We start from the raw sequence: 26,734 nt of genomic DNA, 5'->3' as shown, positions 1-26,734 counted from the left end.
GTTTAGGGTGAGAGGGGAAAGATATAAAAGAGACCTAAGGGGCAACTTTTTCACACAGAGGGTGGTATGTGTATGGAATGAGCTGCCAGAAAAAAAGTGGTGGAGGCTGGTACAATTGCAACATTTAAGAGGCATTTGGATGAGTATATGAATAGGAAGGGTTTGGAGGGATATGGGCCGTGTGCTGGCAGGTGGGACTAGATTGGGTTGGGATATCTGGTCGGCATGGACGGGTCGGACTGAAGGATCTGTTTCCGTGCTGTACATCTCTCGGACTCTATTGCACTAGACTATCTCTTGTTCCCTCATTGGTTAAAGTCCCACATTAACAAATTAATATTCAGATTTGAATTTAAATTATAAGATCCCCAAAACATACGATAGGCACCACATCTCCAGGACCCCTGTCGTCCACATATCCAATACCTCCATGATCGCCTCTGCCTGCATTACACTCGATAACCAGGCTCCTTTGGTCAACATCACCTGCTCCTTCCTGAAAACTTTCTGATAAATTAATCAAATATTATTTCCCTTTCACAAGACAATCTAAGCTCTGCAGAATTTCAGCAGGATTCACAAACTTACCTGCTTTGATATCCCTAATAAAAGATTCCAGCATATTCCCTCTATCGGGTGATGGACCGACTGATTTCCTGCTTTCTGTCTCCTCCTTTCGTGAGCAGAGGTGTTGCAGGTGTGATTTTTCAGTCTGACAGCACTTCTCCAATTTCGAGAGAATTTTTGCAAAGTTAGAACTGATACCGTTACAATCATAGCCATTTGAAACAGTAGCAAGCAGATTTTTAAAACGTTTTTGATCTTTATTCAATCAACCTGCTCAGACATGTCATGACATTCCGCTGAAGCAGGTGGGATTTGAACCCAGGATGCACGCTACCACTGTGTGACGAAAGCACCTTTTACATGGGACACAGAACAGCACAGCGCAGGAACGGGCCCTCAGACCCACTATGTTTTACTGAACATAGTGTTAGGCCCCATTTAGAATACAGTGTCCAGTTTTGGACCGCACACCTCAGGAAGGACCTACTGGCACTGCAGCGTGTCCAGCGGAGATTCACACGGATGATCCCTGGAATGGTAGGCCTAACATACCGAGAATCCTCGGGTTGTATTCATTAGAGTTTAGAAGGTTGAGGGGAGATCTAATAGAAACTTAGAAGGTAATGCATGGCTTAGAAAGGGTGGATGCTGGGAATTTGTTTCCAGCAGCTGGGGAGACGAGGACCTGTGGGCACAGCCTTAGAATTAGAGGGGGTCAATTTAGAACAGAAATGAGGAGACATTTCTTCAGCCAGAGAGCGGTGGGCCTGTGGAATTCATTGCCGCGGAAGTGCAGTGGGGGCCGGGACGTTAAACGTCTTCAAAGCAGAGAGTGATAAACTCTTGAACTTGCAAGGAATTAAGGGCTACGGGGAGAATGCGGGTAAGTGGAGTTGAAACGCCCATCAGCCATGATTAAATGGGGGAGTGGACTCGAAGGGCAAATGGCCTTACTTCTACTCTTATCTCTTATGGTCTTAACACGACACCAAATTAATCCAATCCCTGCTGCCTTCCTTTGGTCCATATCCCTCTATTCCTTGCATATTCATGTGCTTATCTGAAAGTCCCGTAAATGCTCCTATCATATTTGCCTGCACCATCAACCCAACAGTGCGTTCCAGACTCCTATCACACTCTGCATTTAAAAACCTGGCCCTCATGTCATCTTTGAACCCCCCCCAATATTAAATGCATTTCCCCCAGTATTAGATATTCCAATTCCGGGTAAACAAGATTCTGACCGTCAACCCTATCTGTGCATCTCATAATTTTATAGACTTTGATCAAGTCTCCCCTCAGGTTTCACTGCTCCAGAGAAAACAACCCAAGTTTTTTTCTAGCTTCTCCTTATAGCTCAAAGCCTCTAATCCAGGCAGCACCCTGGTAAACCTCTTCTGCACCCTCTCCAAAGCCTCTACATTCTTCCTACAATGTGCCGACCAGAATTGAACACAATACTCCAAGCGTGGCCTAACCAAAGTCTTATAAAGATGCCTCACGACATCCTGTACTCAATTTCCTGACCAATAAAGACAAGCGTAGCATATGCTTTCTTTATCATCCTCTCTCCATGTGAGGCCACTTTCAGGAAGCGACGGACATGGACTCAATATCCCCCTGCACGTCAATGCTATTCAAGGTCCTGCCTTTAAAGAATTAGAATCCCTACAGTATGGAAACAGGCCCTTCGGCCCAACAAGTCCACACCGACCCCCCCGAACAGCAACCCACCCAGACCCATTCCCCTACCCTATGACTCTACATTTACCCCTGACTAATGCACCTAACCTACAAATCAGTGAACACTATGGACAATTTAACGCGACCAATTCACCCAAACCTGCACTTCTTTGGACTGTGGGAGGAAACTGGAGCACCCGGAGGAAACCCACGCAGACACGGGGAGAATGTCTGTGTGGAGTTTGCACAGTAACCTGAGGCTGGAATTGAACCCGGGTCCCTGGCGGTGTGATGCAGCAGTGCTAACCACTGAGCCACTGTGCTGGCCTGTATATTATTAACTGTATACTTTTGTTAACATTTGATCTCTCAAAGTGCAGCATCTCACACTGACCCAGATTAAACTCCATCGGCCATTTCTCCACCCCTCTCTGCAACTGATCTATACCCTGCTGTATCCTTTGACAACCTTCTACGCTATCCACAACTCTGGAACATTTCTTTTCTTACATTTACCCAAAGGTGCTATCACACACAACTGAGCGACTTCCACCCAACCACCTCCCCCCAAAACAAATCACCTGGTCTACATTTTAGACTCCGAACCACCACCACCAGTAAAATACCCATGTAGTCAATTAGTTATTTACAAGAAAGGACCATTATGGGCAATGCAAACCATCAAAGTGAGGGGGACTCTTTAGGACTTGTTTCGCTTTTATACTCAGAAGCTAGGACTTCTTTCTTTAGAGTGTAGGAAACTGAGGGGGGTTTCTTATAGAGGTGTACAAGATCATGACAGGCATGGATAGGGTGATTGCACTCAGTCTTTTTCCCCAGGGTTGGGGAATCGAGGACGAGACGGCATCAGTTTAAGGTTAGAGGGGAAAGAATAAAAGGGAACCTGAGGGGCAACTTTTTTTTTATTACAGAGGGTGGGATGCATGTGGAATGAGCTGCCAGTGGAAGTGGTTGTGGCGGGTACATTAACAATATTTAAAAGGCATTTGGACAAATATATGGATAGGAAAGGTTTAGAAGGGATATGGGGCAAATGCAGGAAAACGGGGTTAGCGTGAATGGACTTTTGGGCCGAAGGGCCTGTCTCCGTGCTATCGTACACAACTGAGTGACTTTCCCACCACCAAATCAACGTGATTTGTTTTTTTAATTATTGAAACTACTAACCACCACCAGTAAAACAGCTATGTAGGCAATTAAATATTTTCAAACAAAGCCCATTTCCAGCAATGCACAATTGCTTTTATACCCAGAACTGCTATTACGCGCAACTGAGCGAGTTCCCCGCCACCAAAATCACAGTGATTTTCTGCCCCTTTTCATTCTCTTTTAACTACAGTCAGCAATCACCCGTGTATTCAATCAAATATCGACAAGCAAAATCCATTATGGGCAATGCAAACTGATCTTCTGGGAACTCTCCTTCAAACCGCAAAGTAACATTGCTGAATGTCTTGAAATGACAGGTTCTGTATGGTAGACTGGTTAGTGAGGTCAAAGCACATGGAACACAGGGTGAACTAGCCATTTGGATACAGAAGGTAGAAGACAGAGGGTGGTGGTGGAGGGTTGCTTTTCAGATCAGAAGCCTGTGACCAGTGGAGTGCCACACGGATCGGTGCTGGGTTCACTGCTTTTCATCACTTATATAAATGATTTGGATGTGAGCATACGAGGTACGGTTAGTAAGTTTGCAAAGTCGGCGGGGCAGCTGACAGTGGAGAAGGTTACCTCAGAGTACAATGGGACTTTCATCAGATGGGATCAGGTGGCAGATGGAGTTTAGTTTAAACAAATGTGAGGTGCTGCATTTTGGAAAGGCAAGGCAGGGCAGGACTTGTACATATAACGGTAAGGTCCTGGGAGATATTGCTGAAGAAAGAGACCTTGGAGTGCAGGTTCATAGCTCCTTAAAGTGGAGCTGCAAGTAGATAGGATAGTGAAGGCGGTTTTTGGTATGCTTTCCTTTATTGGTCAGTGCAACAATGTATAGGAGTGTGGAGGTTATACTGCAGCTGTACAGGACATTGGTTAGGCCATTTGTGGAATACTGCATTCAGTTCAGGTCTCCCTGCTACAGGAAGGATGCTGTGAAACTTGCAAGAGTTTAGAAAGGTTTACACATATGTTGCCAGCATTAGAGGGTTCAAGCTATAGGGAGAGGCTGAATAGGCTGGACCTATTTTCCCTGGTGTGTCGGAGGCTGAGGGGTGACCTTATAGAGGTTTATATAATCATGGGGGGCATGGATAGGGTGTATATCCACAATCTTTTTACCCAAGATAGGGAAGTCCAGAACTAGAGGGCATAGGTTTAAGACGAGAGGGGAAAGATTTTTGATTAGATTAGATTAGATTACTTACAATGTGGAAACAGGCCCTTCGGCCCAACAAGTCCACACCGCCCCGCCGAAGCGCAACCCACCCATACCCCGACATTTACCCCTTACCTAACACCAGTGGCAATTTAGCATGGTCAATTCAACTGACCTGCACATCTTTGGACTATGGGAGGAAACCGGAGCACCCAGAGGAAACCCACGCAGACACGGGGAGAACGTGCAAACTCCACACAATCAGTCGCCTGAGGCGGGAATTGAACCCGGGTCTCTGGCGCTGTGCCACTGCTTCTCTACTGATCTATCTAAATGTCATTAGCTCGGTCAATTTTGACAACTCAGTCTTCAGTCCCTTGTTATTGGATTTATTCAAGTTTCACACAGTAGTCTTAGACCCACTCTTCTCTTCCTGACACTGATTGGGAAATTCAAACATGAAGTGATCAGATGGGGCAGCACGGTGGCTCAGTGGTTAGCACTGCAGCCTCACAGCACCAGGGGCCCGGGTTCGATTCCAGCCTCGGGTGACTGTCTGTACGGAGTTTGCACGTTCTCCCCGTGTCTGCGTGGGTTTCCTCCGGGTGCTCCGGTTTCCTCCCACAATCCAAAGATGTGCAGGTCAGGTGGATTGGCTGTGCTAAATTGTCCGTAGTGTTAGGAAACTTGAAAGAGTTGAGAAAAGTTTACACACATGTTGCCGGCATTAGAGGGTTCAAGCTATAGGGAGAGGCTGAATAGGCTGGGCCTATTTTCCCTGGTGTGTCAGAGGCTGAGGGGTGACCTTATAGAGGTTTATATAATCATGGGGGGCATGGTTAGGGTGTATATCCACAATCTTTTTACCAAAGATCGGGAAGTTCAGAACTAGAGGGCATAGGTTTAAGACGAGAGGGGAAAGATTTTAAAGGTACCTGAGGGGCAATGTTTTCATGCAGAGGGTAGTGCCTGTATGGAATGAACTGCCAGAGGAAGTGGTGGATGCTAGTACAATTACAACATTTAAAAGAAATCTGGATAGGTATACGAATAGGAAGGGTTTGGAGGGATATGGGCCAAGTGCTGGAAAATGTTACCAGATTAATTTAGAATATCTGGACGGGTTAGACCGAAGGGTCTGTTCCCGTGCTGTACATCTCTATGACTATATCTCCTGAAATGTCTGCCACTGCTTCTCTACTGATCTATCTAAATGTCATTAGCTCGGTCAATTTTGACAACTCAGTCTTCAGTCCCTTGTTATTGCATTTATTCAAGTTTCACACAGTAGTCTTAGACCCACTCTTCTCTTCCTTACACTGATTGGGAAATTCAATCATGAAGTGATCAGATGGGGCAGCACGGTGGCTCAGTGGTTAGCACTGCAGCCTCACACCACCAGGGGCCCGGGTTCGATTCCAGCCTCGGGTGACTGTCTGTACGGAGTTTGCACCTTCTCCCTGTGTCTGCGTGGTTTCCTCCAGGTGCTCCGGTTTCCTCCCACAATCCAAAGATGTGCAGGTCAGATGGATTGGCCATGCTAAATTGTCCATAGTGTTAGGCGCATTAATCAGAGGGAAATGGGCCTGATTGAGTTACTCTTCAGAGGGTCAGTGAGGACTTGTTGGGCCGAAGGGCCTGTTTCCACACTGCAGGGAATCTCATCTCATCTAAACTATCTGAAAACTGTACCATTATCATGCCATTCATTCAGTTCATTCTTGTATGAGACAAACAGCAAAGTGCGGTGACTGTAGTTACTTGAGTTCAGAGGCAGTTTATCAGATGGGCTGAACAAATAAATCCCCTTCCACTCTCAGCCTGGTTAAACAGTTCCTTCCCAGCGCGAACTCACTAGCATCGCAGCAACCAGTGAACCCTTTCCAATACTAAGAGCAAATGGATTGTTTCTCCTTAGCGTGTACTTGCCAGTGTGAGAGCAGTTGGGAGGACTGAGAGAATCCCTTCCCACACACTGAGCAGGTGAACGGTCTCTCCCCGGTGTGAACTCGCTGGTGCAAAGTGAGATAAGACGATCGCCTGAACCCTCTCCCACAGCGAGGGCACCGGAACGGCCTCTCATTGGTGTGAACACGCTGATGTGACATCAGGTTCCCCGAACGTTTATAGCACTTCCCACACTCAGGACACTGGAAGGGTCTTCGATCAGTGTGAACACGTTGATGGGATATCAGCTCCCCAGAGCCTTTGAAGCACTTGCCACAATCTGGGCACGTGAAAGGTTTCTCGCCAGTGTGGACTCGCTGGTGTGTCTGCAGGGTGGATGACTGTGCGAATCCCTTCCCACACTCAGAGCAGATGAACGGCTTCTCCCCAGAGTGAGTGCGTCGATGAGTTTCCAGCTTCGATGGGGAAACGAATCCCTTCCCACATTCCTCACATTTCCACGGTTTCTCCCCAGTCTGACTGCAATGGTGTTTTGACAGATAATATAATCGGCTGAAGGTTCGCCCACACGCAGAACATATGTGCTGCTTCTTCCCTCTGTCAGCAGCATTTTTAACTTCCATGTTCAAAGTCTGATAATAGTTACAATATATTGTCAGTTCCTGAGGTGATGCTTGGTTTGTATTTCCCAACTGCAAAATTGTCGATCGACCCAGACCCTGTGAAATGGATGTAAAACAGAAAAAAAAGGGAGTGAGAACAGAACCAACTAAAAGACAAAAACAGGTTGTGAAACTGAGCTGAATGAATCTCGAAATTGGTGGGGCTGGCATTAAGGAAAATAGTGACCGTGAAAGCTGCTGGATTGTCATAAAAACAGGTACGTTTTGAGCCCAAAGGGGGCTCATTCCCACATTTCCCTGGCTTCTCAGATTAGTGTCTGCACACGTGTAGGACAGATGAAGCCTCATCCACACCCAGGACCTGTGTATATATTCTCCTCCCTGTAAATGGTGTTTTTGACTTCCATGTTCAATTCTGAAGCTATTCAGACCCCCATGATATAAACGTCTGAGTCAGTTCTTGTTGTGATGTTTGATTTAAGTTCCCAAAGTTCGAAATCCTGCATTTCTAATTCCCTGTAATGTGGGTCTAAACAGGATTGTTCTTTCAAAGTGATAGGATTAGTGGTGCTGGAAGAGCACAGCAGTTCAGGCAGCATCCAAGGAGCTTCGAAATCGATGTTTCGGGCAAAAGCCCTTCATCAGGAATAAAGGAGAGATAAGCTAGAGGAGGGTGGGGGTGGGGAGAAAGTAGCATAGAGTACAATGGGTGAGTGGGGGAGGGGATGAAGGTGGAGGAGAGGGTGGAGTGGATAGGTGGAAAAGGAGATAGGCAGGTAGGACAAGTCCGGACAAGTCATGGGAACAGTGCTGAGCTGGAAGTTTGGAACAAGGGTGAGGTGGGGGAAGGGGAAATGAGGAAACTGTTGAAGTCCACATTGATGCCCTGGGGAAGACTCCTCATTCAGTCCTGAAAGCTCGCAGATTTTTAGACTATGTACTCTTTGCAGAATCTCCCAAACAGTGGAAATAATCACTCTCTATTGACCCAACCAGTTCCAATTGTAATCCTGAAAAACCTTGATCAGTCAGCTTTTAATCTTATAAATTCTGGTGCTGCATACTTCAAATAAGATTAAAAATGAACAGTGCTCGAAAATCTCAGCAAGTTTGGCAGAATATGTGATGAGAGCAATTGAGCAAAATATTTCAAGTTCCCTATGACTTTTCAAGGACACAGAATGAGATGATGCATTTCAATAGAAAGGGTCGGGAGAATAAATATATATTCTGGATCAATGGTGCTGGAAGAGCACAGCAGTTCAGGCAGCATCCGAGGAGCTTCAGCAAAAGCCCTTCATCAGGAATAAATATATAGTGAATGCCACAAATGTACAGGACATGCAGGGACAGAGGGCCTTGCAAGAGAGGGTGGGGGTGGGGTTAGAGTGCATAAATCTTTAACTGTTCTGGTCACTTCACTTCAAGAAGGATGCGACTCAATTTGAGAGATTAGATTAGATTACATTACAGTGTGGAAACAGGCCCTTCGGCCCAACAAGTCCACGCCGACCCGCCGAAGCGAACCCACCCATACCCCTACATTTACCCCTTACCTAACACTACGGGCAATTTAGCATGGCCAATTCACCTGGCCCTGCACATCTTTGGACTGTGGGAGGAAACCGGAGCACCCGGAGGAAACCCACACAGACACGGGGAGAACGTGCAAACTCCACACAGTCAGTCGCCTGAGGCGGGAATTGAACCCGGGTCTCTGGCGCTGCGAGACAACAGTGCTAACCACTGTGCCACCGTGCCGCCCACACGGTGGGCACGGAGAGCACGCAAGAAAGATTTACCAGAGAGGTTGCTGCAAAAAGCGGGGAAATTCGGTTGCCGGATCAGTTTAGAGAGCAGTGAAGTGGTTGCTGAAGAAAAAGAGGGGAGAGGAGATTTGTGAAAAGGTAGACGGTGCATGATTTTAACAGATTTAGATAGGGTAGACAAAGAATAAAAGCTGTTTCTAGTAGACAAGGGGACACAGATTTAAGGTTCTGGAAAGGAATAGATGGGAAAGATTCTTTCTTCAAACAGTGACAGAACTAACTTTTCTTTTCCTTCCACAAAGGATAGTCGGAATCCTGATGAATCAAGTGACTGTCTTGTCCTGATGTGACGTTTCCTGCTTGCAAATCCTTCGCATTAATATGCTGTAAAAGTTTGCAGAGAAACAGAAATCCAGCAGTTTCAGTCCAGTGCAGAAATCCAGAGGAAAGGAAGTTGTCTTTTTGGTTCGGTTTGCTGCGTGGAGACCTTCCACCAGGCTCACCAACGCAGCGGTGCGCGTGCGCATGCGCCCCGCTGCTCCACGCCCCCAACAAACATGGCGGCCGCGCGTCCGTGTGTTGCCTCCAACAAAGATGGCGACAGCAACGCGGGCCTGCGGCCTTCTGCCCCTGATGCTAGGTAGGACTCCGCCAAATGTTTACGATGCTTCTGTCTACGCTTCTTTTCCTCCGCGTTTGCGTTCGCCCCACAAACCTCGCACACAACCGCTGCGACACTGTTCCTGTGCGAAATGCTGGTTACGTGTTTGGGGGGATGGGATGATCCGCCACTCATTCACGCGGATGGATTGGGAGGGCCAACTGCACATGCGCGGTTCTCCGGCCCCACCCCCTTCCTCGGGGACCACCCCCCTGCGTCCTCCAACGCTAGCCCCGTCCTCCTATTGGTAGAGATGCCGTCAGTCAGTCAAGTCTATTGTGAGGTAATTGACAGTCACCGCCCACTGGTGAGGTTCGCTCACAGTGAGTGGTGCAGCTCGGCCCCATCCCTGGGCACGGGGAGGGGTCAGCTGCTGGCCATTCAGCCCGTCGCAAGTATACTGTTCTCCCCCAGCATGACGTAAGTCTGTCCCGCAATGTCTATTTGAGCAATTTGGCATGGCCAATTCACTTAGAGTCATAGAGATGTACAGCATGGAAACAGACCCTTCGGTCCAACCCATCCATGCCGACCAGATATCCCAACCCAATCTAGTCCCACCTGCCAGCACCCAGCCCATATCCCTCCAAACCCTTCTGATTCACATACCCATCCTCCAGGGAAAACAGCCCCAGCCTGTTCAGCCTCTCCCTATAGCTCAAATCCTCCAACCCTGGCAACATCCTTGTAAATCTTCTCTGAACCCTTTCAAGTTTTACAACATCTTTCTGATAGGAAGGGGACCAGAATTGCACGCAAATATTCCAACAGTGGCCTAACCAATGTCCTGTACAGCCACAACATGACCTCCCAATCCTGTACTCAATACTCTGACCAATAAAGGAAAGCATACCAAACGCCTTCTTCACTATCCTATCTACTTGCGACTCCACTTTTAAGGAGTTTTGTACCGGCACTACAAGGACTCTTTGTTCAGCAACACTCCCTAGGGCCTTACCATTGTGTATAAGTCCTGCTAAGATTTGTTTTCCCCAAATGCAGCACCTCAGAGGAGCAGGAAAATCAACGTTTCTGTAAGGAGCCTTTCATCAGGAAAATGTATGGACTGTCGCCACACAGACAGTCGCCTGAGGCTGGGTCCCTGGCGCTGTGAGGCAGCAGAGCTAGCCAATGTGCCTACTCTTGCATTATTTGCTACGTTTCTGCATGAAAACTAGCTAAGGTCCTGGTGAGTGTTGCTGAACAAAGAGCGCTGGTTTATAGTTCATTGAAAATGGAGTTGCAGGTTGCCAGAATAGTGAAGAATTTGTTTGGTATGCTTGCCTTTATTGGTCAATGCACTGACCATTGAAGTTGGGAGGCCATGTTGAGGCTGTACTGGACATCGTTTATGCCAGGTTTGGAATATTGTGTTCAATTCTGATCTCCCTGCCATAGGACAGATGTTGGGAAACATGAGAGGGTTCAGGACAATCTGCAAGGATGTTGCCAGGATTGGACGGTTTGAGCTACAGGGAGAGATTGAGTAGGCTGGGGCTGTTTTGCCTGGAGTGTCGGAGGCTGAGGGGTGACCTTACAAAGGTTTATAAAATCATGAGGGACATGGATAGGGTAAACAGACAAGGTCTTTCCTGGGGGCAGTGGGGTCCTGAACTGGAGGACATAGGTTTAAGGTGAGAGGGGAAAGGTTTAAAAGAGACCTAAGTGGTAACCTTTTCACACAATGCATGTATGGAATGAGCTGCCAGAGGAAGTGGTGAAGGCCAGTATAGTTATAGCATTTAAAAGGCATCTGGATGGTAATATGAATCGGAAGGGTTTTGAGCATTATGAGCCAAATGCTTGCAAATGGGACTAAATTAATTTCAGATATCTGATTGGTATAGATGAGCTGGACCGAAGGATCTGTTTCTGTGTTGTACATCTCAGAATCTAAGAATTCAACTCCTGTCTCAGGCATAGCTTAGGACTTCTGCAAGGTTTTCTGGTCCTCAAGTAGTCGTGCTCCAGGAACGGCAGTGACGATGCCCCAGGAGATCCCGGCTCTGCTGCCGCAACAGCCTCACTGACACTGCCAAGAGCTAGGGCAATGCCATTACCAAGACCTTAGGCTCTGGGCCTACCATCACCAGGAGTCCAGGCTCCGGGCCTACCACCAGGACTGCTAGGAGACTGGTCCATGCCACCGATGCTGCAGTCACTGTCCCAAAGATGAAGGAGAGAAGGAAGATGAAAAGTACACAGAAAGAACAATGCTGCCGGGCCTGGAGTCAGGCTCTAACAAGCCCAAACACGACTTTTACCGTGTCGGCATCATCTTGAATCTGTGATTTACAGCAAAGTCCAGTCCCTTCAGTTATTTGTCTGTGCGCTGGTGTGTCCACAGATTGGCTGACTGGAGTGAATCCCTTCCCTCCCTCGCAGCAGGGTGTGTGTCTGTGCCCAGTTTGAATTCACTGGTGGACTGTGAGCTGGGATGACAACCAGAACCCAGCCCCATGGTCAGAGCACCAGAAACATCTCTCGTCAGCAGGAACACGTTCGTGGAACTTCAGTTTCCAAGACCTTTTACTAGCCATTCCCACATTCTGGACATTTGAAAGGTCTCTCAGTTGTCTGAACTTGCTGGTGACTGAGCAGGTTGGACCATCAGAGTGAAATCTTTCCCACACTCCAAGCAGGAGAACAACCTCCCCCCACTGTCAATTCACTCGTGTACAGCGATGTCATATTTTTGCTTAAACTCTGTCCCGCAGTTACAGCACCGAAGCGGTCTCTGTCCGATGCGAACGCACTCTCGTATCAGCACGTTTGATGTCTGAACAAAGACAATTACAACACAGGAGCAGGCCCCTTGGCCCTCCAAGCCTGCACCAATCCAGGTCCTCGATCTAAACCTGTCCCTTATTTTCTAAGGATCTGTATCCCTTTGCTCCCTACCCATTCATGTATCTGTCTAGATACATCTTAAATGTGCTATCGTGCCAGCCTCTACCACCTCTGCTGGCAACACTTCCCAGGCACCCACCAACCTCTGCTTAAAGAACTTTCCACGCATATCTCCCTTTAACTTTTCCCTCCTCATCTTGAATTTGTGACCCCTAGTAAGTGAGTCCCCCACTCTGGGAAAAGCTCCTTGCTATCTGTCCTGTCTATACCTCTCATGATTTTGCAGACCTTAATCAGGTCCCCCTCGACCTCCATCTTTCTAATGAAAACAGTCCTATTTTACTCAACCTCTTTTCATAGTTAGTGCCCTCCATACCAGGCAACATTCAGGTGAACCTCCTCTGTACTCTGTCCAAAGCATCCATGTTCTTTTGGTAATGTGGCGACCAGCACTGTACGCAGTATTCCAAACGCGGCCGAATCAAAGTCTTATACAACTGCAACATGACCTGCCAACTGTTGTACTCAATATCCCGTCCGATGAAGGAAAGCGTGCAGTATGCCTTCTTGACCACTCTTTTGACCTGCATTTCCACCTTCGAGGTACAATAGACCTGAACACCCAGACCTCTCTGCACATCAATTTTCCCCAGGGCTTTTCCATTTATCGTCTGAACAGGAGAACCCCATGCACTAATACCACCAGCAAGTCACACGCTTTCCTGACTTATCTGACATCTAGTGCTCGATGACTAGAAATTTCCTCTACTTAAATGCTTAGAAGACTGAAGTGATTGAAATGATTGAACCCATGACAAACTCCACTCCCTGGCTCCAACCCTGTCCTTGGCAGTGACATATTTCTTTATTAATTTTTTTTCCCAGTAATTCTCTTGTTAACCGTGACACAGTGGCTCAGTGGTTAGCACTGTTGGCTCACAGCGCCAGGGACACGGGTTTGACTCTACTCAAGGGCGACTGTCTGTGTGAAGTTTGCACATTCTCCTCCAATCTGTGCGGGTTTCCTCCCACAGTCCAGCGATGTGCAGGTTAGCTGGGTTGACTGTGCTAAATTGCCACGGTGTCCAGGGATGTGCAGGCTAGACGGATTAGCCATGAGGAATGCAAAGTCACAGGAATAGGGTAAGGGGTTGAGTCTGCGTGGATGCTCTTAGGAGGGTTGATGTGGACTTGATGGAGAAAGTGAGGACTGCAGATGCTGGCAATTGGAGTCGAGAGAGTGGTGCTGGAAAAGCACAGCAGGTCAGGCAGTATCCGAAGAGCAGTAGAATCGAAGTTCAATGGGCTGAATAGCTTGCTTTCGCACTGTGGGGATTCTATGACCACTAAACTCCTTTCCCTGCTGTTCGTTGCTATTTCCGGCAGTTTCACAATTATAAATACAAGTATCACACATTGGAATCTAATCTATTCTCCCACTCGCTGTTTTAAGTTCATATTGCAGTTAATGACAGAGAAACGCTCTCCTTTTCCCTGATCTAATTTGCAATGGAGTATCTTATCAGTGTTGCCATGACAACCTGTTGGCAGGAAAGTCTCTCTGAGTTTGAGTTGTAAACTCAGACTTAAGTTCCCTTCCCTATAATATACATCGGACCAGACATTTAACCTCTGTCTCTCAGCCAGGTTATTATCTCCAAAGCAAGAAGGGACAGAAACCTATAAAAATGGAAGGGAATATTGATCAATTTGCTACAGAGATAATAAAACCCAATTTTATTTTAACTCGGGTGGAGAGTATGAATCGACGGAGGTTCTGTAAACCTGGCTACGTTGCATTGGGTCATGCTTTGAGGGTCCACACACCATAAAGGATGTCAAGGCTATGGGGAGGCGCAGCAGAGATTCACTGAGGGGAAGAGAGGCTTTAGTTATCAGGAGAGATTAGAGAAATTGTAGCTCTTTTCATTTAGACTTCTTGAAGATCTGAAGCTCAAAGAATCACACAACGCCAGGTTATAGTCCAACAGGTTTATGTGAAAGCACATAGCTTTCAGAGAGCGCTGCTCCCTCATCCTGATAAAGGAGCAGCGCTCTGAAAGCTAGTACTTCCAAATAAAGCTGTTGGACATAACCTGGTGCTGTGTGATTTTTAACTAATTTCAAATAATGTTGATCTTGTTTTGTGAAGCTGTAACCTATATGTCTCACCTATGATCTGCATGTCCTTGTTGGCTATGATCTGCCTTTACTGCTCAGAAAACAAAGCTTTTTACTGTACTTAGGTACATGTGACTACAATAAATAAAACAGGGCGACACAGTGGTTAGCGCTGCTGCCTCATAGTGCCAGGGACCGGGTTCAATTCCAGCCTTGGGCAACTGTGTGCTGTTTGTGCCTTTGTGCAGGTGAGGTGGATTGGCCATGCTGAATTGTCCAGGGATATGGTGTTGGGGGGGGTGAGTCTGGGTGGGATGCTCTTCAGAGAGTTAGTGTGGACCTGTTGGGTTGAATGTCCTGTTTCTACACTGTAGGGATTCTATGATTCTCCTCGCCTTTCCAAATTCTTCTGCAGCCTCTCTTTCCTGCCTCAACACTATGTCATCTGCTAACGTAGCAACAATACCCTCAATTCTTTATCTCAATTGTTAATGAATACCTTTGAATAGTTGTGGTCCAACATGCACCCCTGCAGAACATTACTGGGCTACTATCCTGAAAAGGACCCCTTTATCCCTATTTGTTGCCTTCTGCCAGTCAGCCAATCCTCTATCCATGCCAATAACTTGTCTTTAACACTACAGGCTGTCAATTTATTTCAACGCCTCTTTTGTGTAACTTACTCATTACCTTCTCAAAGAATTCTAACAGACTTGTCAGACATGACCACCCCTTGATGAAGTGGTACTAACTGAGCCCTATTTTACCATGCGCTTAGAAATGCTCTGCAACCTCATCATTATCAATGGACTATCTAATCTTACCAGGTGACTGAGGTCAGACTAACTGGCTAATGGTTTCCTGCCTCTTTCCCTTCTTAAACAATGGTGTTACATTAGCCATTTTTCAGTTCCCTGCAACCCTCCAGTGATTGCTGAAGGATCACCACCAATGCCTCCACTATCTCCTCCTTCAGAACTCTGGGATAGGGTATTGGGAGTAGGGGGTGGGATGCTCTTCGGACGGTCTGTGTGGACTCGATGGACCGAATGGCCTGCTTCCAATTCTGTGATGATTCTATGAAACCCTCCAGCACCTCCGCACTTCTTACGTCAATATGCTGAAGAACTACACGGCACATCTTCTTGAATTCTATACTTATATCTTCATTCTCCCAAGTAAAGACAGATGTGAGGTGCCAATTTAACACTCTACCAGTGTCTTCTGTCTTCACACATACATTGCCGCTTAATAAACATTTGTTCCCAATGTTACCAATTGCCAACCCCCAAATCCTGGACCACCAATGACACTGGAGACATCATAGAATCATTGAATCCCTACAGTGTGGAAATGGGCCATTTGGTCCAACAAGTCCACACTCTGAAGAGTATCCCACCCAGACATATTTCCCTGCATTTCCCTGACAATTGCGCCTGACCTAAACATCCTGGAACACTAGGGGCAGTTTAGCACAGCTGTGGGAGGAAACCAGAGCTCCCGGAGGAACCTCACACAGACACGGGGAGAACGTGCAAACTCTGCGCAGACAGTCGCCCGAGGCTGGAATCGAAGCCGGGTCCCTGGTGATGTGAGGCAGCAGTGCTAAAGCACTGGGCCACCATGTTGCCCTGCTAATCACTGGGCTACCAGTGGCATGGTGTTGGGTTGAAGAGAGGGGCGTTGGTGGTGGATTTAAAAATCACACAAGCCCCCCACGTGACAGTCCTATGGTTTTATTTGGAAGCGCACCGTGGACGCCAACAGAAGATGCACTTTCAGCTTTTGGTTAAAAATCACACAACACCAGGTTATAGTCCAACAACAACCACTTGATGAAGGAGCAGCGCTCCAAAAGCTAGTGCTTCCAAATAAACCTGTTGGACTAATAACCTGGTGTTGTGTGATTTTTAATTTTTGTACAGCCCAGTGCAACACCAGGCATCTCCAAATCATTTCAGCTTTTGGGGTGCGTCATCGTCCCTGAAGGCCCCCCTGGGCAGGGGAGGATGACTCTCTTTGCCCTCTCAGGTTGAGTCCATAGATGGGCTGCACAGGGTGGGCAAGGAGAGGCCCGTACCCATCATGCCCCGCGGTTATGACAATCCCCTTTTGTCCGCGGCGCGTGTGGCGCATGCGCACTGCCACCGATGACGACGGGGACCGACGTTGCCTTTCGGACGCTCCGCAGCCGGTGAGGGCTTGGCGGCTCGGGCGTTTGGTTGGTGGGCGGGCTTGGAACCGGGCTGTGGGACGGAAAAGGTTCCGTAAACGCCTTGGGAATGCCTTAGTCACGGTCAGGGACTTTCAGGGCAGTTGTTTGCAGCCTCCGGAGGCTTGGGGTCGGCCTGAGCCCGCGGCCGCCATCTTGGACCCCGTTGAGGGGGAGGAGGAGGAAGAGGAAGAAGAGGAGTCTGGCGCACGCGCAGACTCCCCCGGTGAGGTCACTGCGGGTGGGCGGGGCTCCCTGGGTGGAAGGGGGCGGGGCTTCTTGGAGCTCCCAGCAGATTCAGGCTGTGCCAGGCTGCAGCGGATGCTTCTGCAGTCCCGAGGCAGAGGCGGCAGCCCCTGGAACAATTAGCTGAAGGAGCCGCTTGTGCATCCTCAGGTACATTTCAGCCCCACGCTGCAATGTGGAAAGGGAGGGGCTGGGTGATGTGTGAGGAAGATGGAGGATGCACTCCTTGACCTCCTTCAGGTCCAAAGAGCAGGACTGACGAGGGGGGGTTTACAGTGACTGAACGGAGGAAATAAGAGCTGGATCAGGCCGATCAGCTCATCGGGCCTGCCTCGCCCGTCAATAAGACTCCACTATGCTGCAATGACAGAGTGTTGACCTCCACGCCCTGTCCTTGCCCAGCTTTGTCCTGGAGAGGGAGCGTGCGCAGTTCACGCAGAACGGTTTGACACTTTTCCCAAGTGGTGAGCACGTCAGTGAGCAGATTGTCTCAGAGACGCTGGCAGTAACATTCCGGTTCAGTTAGGAATGTGTTTCTGTTTGTTGCTTCTTTTGTATTCCTTCAGTTTGAGTGAAAACACGAGAGGGAAAAAAAAAATCATTCCATTGGAACAAGTCTTGCCTGCCCTGAATGTCTTTCATGACTTGATAGTGATGCTCACAGGTCCTTTTTCAGGGGATTAGCGGGAAATGATTTGCAAACAGGAAACTTAGAGAAGCATCAGGTCAAGATCTTGATTCGTCAGGACCTGAATATCATTGGTCTTTGAATGTGGAAGGAGAAATGTTTGTCTGAACTATCCCGAGGAAAAACTTTTCAAATATCGGTGTCTGGGAAAACAATGAGACACACAGTCACACAAGTGAGTGTGTTCCAATGAACTGACTGTGGAAAGAGCTTTAATCAATTGCACAGACTGAGAGAGTGTGTTCCAGTGCACCGACCGTGGAACAAAGCCGAGAGAAACCATACAAGTCCTTTCTGCGTAGATGAAGCTTCAACCAGTCATCCAATCTGGAGAGGTACAAGGACATGCGCACCATGGAGAAACCATGGAAGTGTGTGGAATGTGGGAAGCGATTCAGATTCCCATCCAAGCTTGAGATTCATCGACAGAGTCACACTGGGGAGAGGCCATTCCCTTGTTCTGTGTGTGGAAAGAGATTCAAGAATGAATTTCACCTCACTGCACATCAAGTGGTTCACGCTGAAACACAAATCTGTAAATGTTCGGATTGTGACAAGAGCTTTGAAAACGCAGGAGGTTTACTAGCTCACCAGCGATTTCACACTATAAAGAGGCCCTTCTGCTGCACTTACTGTGGAAAGGGATTCACTCAGTCATCCAGGCTCACTGAGCATCTACGAGTTCACACTGGCGAGAGACCGTTTATCTGCTCTGAGTGCGGGAAGGGTTTCACTTGCTTAACTGGCCTCAATTCGCATCAATTTGTTCACTCTGATAACAGGCCATTTCAGTGTTCTTGCTGTGACAAAAGCTTTAAGAGTACAGGTGACCTGCTACAACACCGACGTGTTCACTCCGGCGAGAAGCCATTCATCTGCTTCAAGTGTGGGAAAGGATTCACCCATTCATCTGACCTACTGAGGCACCAGCCAATTCACACTGGAGAGAGGCCGTTCACCTGCTCCAAGTGCGGGAAGGGATTCAGCCAGTCGTCCACTCTGCTGAGACACCAATTAGTTCACACAGATGAGAGACCTTTTAAATGCTCAGATTGTGAGAAGTGCTATAAAAGTTCCCGGGAACTGATGTCCCATCAACGTGTTCATACTGACGAGAGACCGTTCAGGTGCTCCCATTGTGGGACTGGGTTCAGGCAATCCTCTCAACTCACTAAACACCAGCGAATTCACACTGGGGAGAGACCATTTATCTGCTCCCAGTGTGGGAAGGGATTCACTCAGTCATCTAACCTCTGGAAACATCAGCGAGTTCACAAGTAAATACAATGACTGTATTTCCCTGTTGTAGTTTGTGCATTTGGGGTCTGTTTCTCTTGACGTTGATAAAATCCAGCCCAATTACAGTGGTTAACGTTCTGATTTAAGGTGTATAAGTTAACTTTGCATTAAACCCACAATGTGCTGGATCTTCTTAATAGCCCTAATAATCTGATTCCTACTAAACTGCTCTCTCAGGGTCCTTCAAATCACCCACTCCAACACAGACGAATCCTTAACCCCACTTTTCTTGTAAACTGCTGGCTCATCAAGCTCTCTTTCCTCTCCAAAGTCCCTACCTTTCTCAGAACTCCACATGTAAATTCAGGTTTCTGTCCCTGCCACTGCAGCAAAACGATTCCTTGCAAAGCCTCAAGCAACTTCATGTCATCCAATCTCACTGCACTGTGATACAAACCATACACACTCACTCAGATCAGATCTCACTCAACTAGAAAAGCTGCAGCAAATTATAAGACATGAGAAATACAGACAATAGTAGTTCTGTTCTGACCCTTGGGCCTGCTCCGCCATTCAACAGGCAATCTGGCAATTTTTTACATCCACTTTCCTATCTTTTCCCTGTAACCCTTGATTTCCCTACTGATCAAGAATCTATCGATCTCAACCTTAAATATGCACAAAGACCCTGCCTCTCCAGCTGTCTGTTAGAGACAAAAAAAACTCTGCAGATGCTGGAATCCAAAGTAGACGGGCAGGAGGCTGGACGAACACAGCAAGCCAGGCAGCGTCAGGAGGTGGAGAAGTTGATGTTTTGGGCGTAACCCTTCTTCAGGACTGGGGGTGGGTGGAGGGGCTGCTGCCGATAAAAGGGTTGGCTGGGGCAGGATGGTGAGATGAGGACAGGTAAAAACAGGCAGAGGGTACGACCTGGTTTGTCAATGGGAATTGTCAATTCTCCAATTTCAAATAACCTCCCTTCCCTTCCCTTTACTCCCGACCCAGCCCCTCCTGCTCCTTGCCACCAGTGGGATTCATTCCTCCCATTGACCAACCAGATTGTATCCTCTACCTGTCCTCACCTCACCACCCTCACCTCACTTTATCTGCAGCTCCCCCTTACACCCACCCTCAGTCCTGAAGAAGGGTTACACTCGAATCATCGACTTCTGCACCTCCTGGTGCTGCCTGGCCTGCTGTGTTCTTCCAGCCTCCTGCCTGTCTACTCCACAGCTCCACTGCACAGGGCAAGGAGCTCCAATGACTCTCAACCTCAGAGAAGAAATTCCTCTTTGTCTCAGTCTTAAATTGGTGCCTCTTTATTCTGAGACTATACTGTCTGGTCCTAGGTTCTCCCATGAGGGGAAACATCCTCTCGCATTTGCCCAGTAAAGTCACTTAAAAATCTTTTATAATTCAATGAGATCACCTCTCATTCTTCTAAATTCCAGAGAGTACAGTCTCAACCTATTATGCCATTGCTCGTTAAGACAACCCTTCCATACCAAACATCATCCAAGTAAACATTCTCTGAACTGACTCCAATAAAACAATGTCTTTTTTTAAATTGGGAGATCAAACCTGCTCATAATACTCCAGATGTGGTCTCAGCAGAATCTTCTACAGTTGCAGTAAGACATCTCTACTCTTATACGCCAACCTCCTTGAAATAGGGGGGGTTGGCAGCATGGTAGCTCAGTGGTTAGCACTGCTGCCTCACAGCGCCAGGGATCCGGGTTCGAGCAGCCTCGGGGCGACTGTCTGTGTGGAGTTTACACATTCTCCCTGTGTCTGTGTGGGTTTCCTCCGAGTGCTCCGGTTTCCTCCCACAGTCCAAAGCTGTACAGATTAGGGTGAATTGGCCGTGCTAAACTGCCCGTAGTGTTCAGGGATGTATAGGTTAGGTGCATTAGTCAGGGGTAAATAGAGGGTAGGGGGGAATGGGTTTGGGCGGGATACTTCTCGGAGGGTCGGTGTGGACCTGTTGCGCTGAAGGGCCTGTTTCCACGCTGTCTGGATTCTATGACTGTATCTCTAACATTTGTACCCTCTCCCTGTCTTCACCTATCCCCACTTCACTACCTTGTCCCCACTACTCCCTTTATCTGCAGCTGCCCTACACCCACTCCCAGTCCTGAAGAAGGTTTACACTTGAATCGTTGACTTTAGCTGATTATCTGCTCTTTATCAACTGTGTGCTCGCTTCCTGTGCCTCATGCACAAGTATCCCCAACTCCCTTGGTGTTGATGTTTAAATTATACTCTGTTCTTTTGTTCTACCTTCCAAATTTAACACCTTATATTTTCCCACACAATGCAACCTTTTGCCTACTGAATCTGAAATGAAATCAGATGTGGCATGAGGTAACTGAAGAATGTCAGTATGTCAAAGAGATTGTGGCAACTTTGGATGGCTTTAAACAGTTCTCTGTTACAGACATGAAGGATATGATTTAGAAGTCTGGTCAATACCGGTGTCTAAGAGTGTGGTCTAAGAGTGAGGATTCCCGATGAAGGGATTATATTCGAAACGTCGATTCTCCTACTCCTTAGACGCTGCCTGATCGGCTGTGCTTTTCCAGCACCACACTCTTCAACTTTGACCTCCAGCATCCGCAGTACTCACTTTCTCCCAATATTGGTGCCTGTAGAATGCAGTAAGTAATATCTTGTGTGCGCAATGTTCTAGAGCCTTGTATTGAAGGACCTTTGCAATTTATATAACGTGAGCTACAAAGTATTGTTTGAAATATCATTTGTATTTGTTTAGACACATTTTGAAAAAGATCGATCTAGATCTGCCTCGCTGATAGACATAATATGGGACACTAACAGTTTTTGAATGTTGAGAAATGAGGTTTATACCATATTAAATAAAAATAAATGTATGCTTACCTGAAAAGTTGTTTATTATTTGTTAAGAATAATGCTCAGAACTTTATCCACCCATGCTCACCCACCTCCTGGGACTCTGCCTTTTGTTTTCTACTTGGTTGCCAGAGTTTCATTTGGATAGACAAATATAATCCCTGTGTGTTCAAAATTACTAATTTGTCTTGAGCAAAATATACGTTATGTAAGTTTTAGTCTTCACCTGTCTCCTGTCAGTTGCAAAACTCTTACATGTGCCATGATAATCTGTTCCATGACAAACAGAAACTTTGCAAAGATTTAGGGCAAATCCTTAAAACTGGGTGCTCCAGTTTCCTCCCACAGTCCAAAGATTTGTAGGTTAGGTGGATTGGCTGTGCTAACTTGCCCCATGTTGTTCAGGGATGTGCAGGCTGGGTGGATTATCCATGGTAAATGAGGGGTTACAGGGATAGGGTGGGGGTAGGTGTGCGTGGGGTGCTTTTCAGATCGTCGGTGCAGATGTGATGGGCCGAATGGCCTGTCTGTTCTGTAGGAATCCTATGACTTAATTATTATCTCTGGAAACTGTTTGTATCTCCTTTGTTAAATGCCTTTCCACCTATATTTTTTGTTGTCTGCAATTTTGACATTTGCTTCCTTCCTCCAAGTTATTAGCTTATATTGGGCGGCACGGTGACACAGTGGCTAGCACTGCTGCCTCACAGCGCTAGAGACCCGGGTTCAATTCCCGCCTTCAAGCGACTGTGTGTGGAATTTGTACATTCTGCCCCATGTATGCGAGGGTTTCCTCTGGGTGCTCCTGTTTCCTCCCACAGTTCAAAAATATGCAGGTTAGGTGATTGCCCGTAGTATTAGGGGCAGGGGTAAATGTAGGGGAATGGATCTGGGTGGATTGTGCTTCGGTGGGTTGGTGTGGGCTTGTTGGGCCGAAGCACCACACTTTTTGATTCATCATTGCTCCCAGCCAGGTGGAGAAAGTTTTTTTAAAAATTAGATTAGATTCCCTACAGTGTGAAAACAGGTCCTTTGGCCAAACAAGTTCACACCGACTGTCCGAAGAGTAACCCACCCAGACCCATTCCCCTACCCTATATTTACCACTGACTAATACATCTAACATTAGGGGCAATTTAGCACAGCCAATTCACCCTAACCTTTGGACGGTGGGAAGAAACCGGTGCACCCGGAGGAAACCCACATAGACAAGGGGAGTGGTGTGGGCTTGTTGGGCCGAAGGGCCTGTTTCCACACTGTAGGTAATCTAATCTAACCTGAAGGAAAACAACTGCAGCAACTGAAGGCACTGATGGAGTGATTAAAATAAGGAATGAAGGACGTGGTAATGGTGCTCCATGTAAACCAGTGAAATAATGAGCTAGCCCTTGTGATATGAAAATGAACAAGAGCTGGAAGATGCTATATTTAAGACACTTCGCATGTTCTTTTAAAAGTATACATAGTATTTAGCTAAACTCTCACGTGCACACTTTTATGAATTCCAATTTTTAGGCCAGACCTTCCCGTCACATCTACCTGTTGCATATTGTGGGGTTTGCTCAGAGGTAGAGATAGGCTGCTCAGATCCCTGATCTCACTGCTTAGATGTTTTTAGTCTCCACTCTGTTTTTCAACCTCTAACGGTCCAGATAAAGATGATTTTGTACCTGTGCATGGGCAGAATCAATAAGCAAAGGTCAATGTTATATGTCCGGTACTATTACGGACTCGCATCACATCATTGCTCCCCGGAGAAAGTGAAGATTGCAGATGCTGGAGATCAGTCAAGAAGTGTGGTGCTGGAAAAGCACAGCTGGTCAGGCAGCATCCAAGGAGCAGGAGAATTGATCTTTTGAGCATATCAGCGTTGAACAAAATACGAAGAGCTTAAAACATCGATTCTCCTGCTCCTCGGATGCTGCCTGACCTGCTGTGCTTTTCTAGCACCACCCTTTTTGATTCATCATTGCTCCCAGCCAGGTGGAGAAAGTTTTTTTAAAAATTAGATTAGATTCCCTACAGTGTGAAAACAGGTCCTTTGGCCAAACAAGTTCACACCGACCGTCCGAAGAGTAACCCACCCAGACCCATTCCCCTACCCTATATTTACCACTGACTAATACATCTAACATTAGGGGCAATTTAGCACAGCCAATTCACCCTAACCTTTGGACGGTGGGAAGAAACCGGTGCACCCGGAGGAAACCCACATAGACAAGGGGAGAATGTGCAAACTCCACACAGACAGTCGCCCGAGGCAGGAATCGAACCAGGGACCCTGGTGCTGAGGGGCTGCAGTGATAACCACGATATTAGGTTACCAGTTGTAAATCCACGGAGACTGTAAATATCATCTAGTTTAAGGTGATAGCGTCACCTGCATGGGCATCAATGTGGACTTCAACAGTTTCCTCATTTCCCCTTCCCCCACCTCACCCTAGTTCCAAACTTCCAGCTCAGCACCATGACTTGTCCTCCCTGACCTATCATCTTCATCCCCTCCCCCACTCACCCATTGTACTCTATGCTACTTTCTCCCCACCCCACCCTCCTCTAGCTTATCTCTCCACGCTCCAGGCTCACTGCCTTTATTCCTGATGAAGGGCTTTGGCCCGAAACGTCGATTTCGAAGCTCCTCGGATGCTGTCTGAACCGCTGTGCTCTTCCAGCACCACTAATCCAGAATCTGGTTTCCAGCATCTGTGGTCATGACCTACACAGTCCCATTTCAGAGCTCCATGGAGACAGCCAGTAACTTTGTGATGGTCAGTGTTCGGAATGTCCTGCAGGCCATGACCCTCTGAACTCCCTGCCCTCCTCCAATTCTGGCCTTTTTCTATCCACCAACCCATGTGTCACGTTTCATATACGTACTGTAAATGCAAGTTCTTATTTGCCTTACATTGGGAGAATCGGGAACATCAGACAAACATTTTAAATTCTCAAACTGGACATTGAGGCCCGCCGGAACTTGTGTCCCGTGTCTCGGAAGTCTGAACCATGGAAGGGAGCGGATGCGATGCACTTTGTTCCCGAACCCAGCGTTAATGCTCACTCCTGGATGTGATCAGCAGCAAATAAAAACAGAACCCCGCGCATTTTCCAACATACAATGGGAAGCGTTGATTGATGGTGGCCATGGACCAATCGCAGGGGGAGGCAGGGGCGGGACTGGGACTGGTCCTCCAACGCACACAATGGGGAGTAGTGATTGACGGCAGCTTCAGGCCAATACCAGCTGAACGGGCGGGGATGGGCTGTTAAAACACCCACAACGGGGAGCGATGATTGACGGCAGCACTGGGCCAGTCACAGGGGATGGGGCGGGGTTGGCGCTGGTCCTCCGAACAGCCAACAAAGGGGAGCGGTGATTGACGGCAGCTTCGGGCTATGAGCACGGGGGAAATGGGCACGGTCGCGACCGCCCCGCAATGACAGACAACGAGGCACGTTGATTGACGGCCGCTCTGAACCAATTGCGAGGGAAATAGATGCGGCTGGGCTGGTTCTTCAACCAATCAGAGTGAACCGGGGGGTTGGGACCATATTTGTGGCTCGTGAATAAACTTCCGGGCCACATTCTATCGCAGATGCAGTGCGGGAAGTAATGGAGAAGGTAATTAAGTAGAAATAGCAGAGATGGAACCACTGAGGGCTGGGAGGTTTCATAAATACTTGATGTTGGCCACCAGCCTGAATTAGAAACTCCCGGTTCCGCATTGGTACCAATGAGGAAAACGGCGCTGGGCCTGGCTACTGCCACCATCTTTGTTGGGACAGTGTTCTGCGGTACGTGTGCGCGGTCGCCATCTTTGTAGGGGGCAGGGCCAGACCACTCAGATTTCTGAACCAATCAGGCAGCTTTTATGATTACCTGTTCCTAGTGCTAGCACTAATGACTTGCCAGATTCATTCAGCTTGACCCCTCTGTCTCACTCAATTTTTGTCCTGTTTTAACTTAAGTTAGGTACTATATGTATATTTGAAAGGAAGGATTGCACTCGGGGAGGTACTCAGCCTCAGGGAAAAGACTTTTGTCTGTTTACCTAATCCATGCTTCTCACGATTTTATAAACCTCTGCAAGGTCACCCCTCAGCCTCCGACGCTCCAGAGAAAACAGCCCCAGCCTAGTCAGCCTCTCCTTCCAGCTCCAGCCCTGGCAACATCCTTGCAAAGCTTTCCCGAACCCTTTCAAGTTTCACAACTTCCTGACGAGAGGTATAAAACTGTGAACAGCATGGACGAGGTGGAAGGAAAAAGCGTTTCCCCTTGATGATCTATTGGTCACTCGGTTCCGTGATCGGTCAATTAACACACCTGTAAACGACTCCTTGTCCAACATGCAAACAATCGTTTATTGTATGTTACAGCGCTGGGTTGGCAGACTGATTTGCCCAGAAGTATGAAAACTTCTTGGCAATCAAAAGAATCCAACAACCTTATAGACAATAGGTGCAGGAGTAGGCCATTCAGCCCTTCGAGCCTGCACCGCCATTCAATATAATCATGGCTGATCATTCCTAATCAGTATCCTGTTCCTGCCTTATCTCCATAACCCTTGATTCCACTATCTTTGAGAGCTCTATCCAACTCCTTCTTAAATGAATCCAGAGAGTGGGCCTCCACTGCCCCCTGTGGCAGAGCATTCCACACAGCCACCACTCTCTGGGTGAAGAAGTTTCTCCTGAGCTCTGTCCTAAATGGTCTACCCCGTATTTTTAAGCTGTGTCCTCTGGTTCGGCACTCACCCATCAGCGGAAACATGTTTCCTGCCTCCAGAGTGTCCAATCCTTTAATAATCTTATACGTCTCAATCAGATCCACTCTCAGTCTTCTAAACTCAAGGGTATACAAGCCCAGTCACTTCAGTCTTTCAGTGTAAGGTAATCCTGCCATTCCAGGAATTGACCTCGTGAACCTACGCTGCACTCCCTCAAAAGCCAGAATGTCTTTTCTCAAA

General features: G+C 47.6%; 3 protein-coding genes across 4 annotated transcripts in view; 1 reads left to right on the top strand and 2 right to left on the bottom strand.

Annotated features, from left to right (window-relative positions):
• The window catches only part of LOC122543489 (zinc finger protein 239-like), a 12,472-nt gene extending 2,747 nt beyond the window's left edge, over nt 1-9,725 (bottom strand). Inside the window, exons 1-2 of one of the 2 annotated variants that reach the window (XM_043682222.1) lie at nt 9,601-9,725; nt 6,515-7,212 (exon numbers count right to left, since the gene is read on the bottom strand). In XM_043682222.1, the coding sequence (XP_043538157.1) occupies nt 6,515-7,212; nt 9,601-9,681 (779 nt within the window). In that variant the 5' untranslated portion in view covers nt 9,682-9,725. Of the gene's footprint in view, nt 1-6,175; nt 7,213-9,600 lie in introns of those variants that run through there. The other variant, XM_043682221.1, reaches the window with a different exon arrangement.
• Nucleotides 1-26,734, bottom strand: part of LOC122543634 (zinc finger protein 850-like) — a 113,347-nt gene that overhangs the window by 53,315 nt on the left and 33,298 nt on the right. The window contains exons 5-7 of the mRNA XM_043682456.1: nt 16,598-16,792; nt 9,389-9,521; nt 6,642-7,212 (exon numbers count right to left, since the gene is read on the bottom strand). Coding sequence (XP_043538391.1) covers nt 6,642-7,212; nt 9,389-9,521; nt 16,598-16,792 — 899 coding nt within the window. The remainder of the gene's footprint in view (nt 1-6,641; nt 7,213-9,388; nt 9,522-16,597; nt 16,793-26,734) is intronic.
• On the top strand, nt 16,676-21,804 carry LOC122543479 (zinc finger protein 239-like). Its single transcript, XM_043682205.1, has 3 exons — nt 16,676-16,711; nt 17,542-18,940; nt 21,340-21,804. The coding sequence occupies exons 2-3, from the start codon at nt 18,009-18,011 to the stop codon at nt 21,395-21,397; spliced, it is 990 nt and encodes a 329-aa protein (XP_043538140.1). The 5' UTR covers nt 16,676-16,711; nt 17,542-18,008; the 3' UTR covers nt 21,398-21,804.

Source organism: Chiloscyllium plagiosum, chromosome 44, assembly GCF_004010195.1.
Source record: "Chiloscyllium plagiosum isolate BGI_BamShark_2017 chromosome 44, ASM401019v2, whole genome shotgun sequence".
Lineage (NCBI taxonomy): Eukaryota > Metazoa > Chordata > Chondrichthyes > Orectolobiformes > Hemiscylliidae > Chiloscyllium > Chiloscyllium plagiosum.
The sequence above is the reverse complement of the archived record's forward strand: the minus strand, read 5'-3'. Positions and strand labels throughout refer to the sequence as shown.

Bases quoted from the DNA above. Each gene is read 5' to 3' on its own strand.
- LOC122543479 (XM_043682205.1), top strand. From the start codon at position 18,009: ATGCGCACCATGGAGAAACCATGGAAGTGTGTGGAATGTGGGAAGCGA. The intron at 18,941-21,339 runs GTAAATACAATG...TCTCTGTTACAG, and splicing joins AAACATCAGCGAGTTCACAA to ACATGAAGGATATGATTTAG.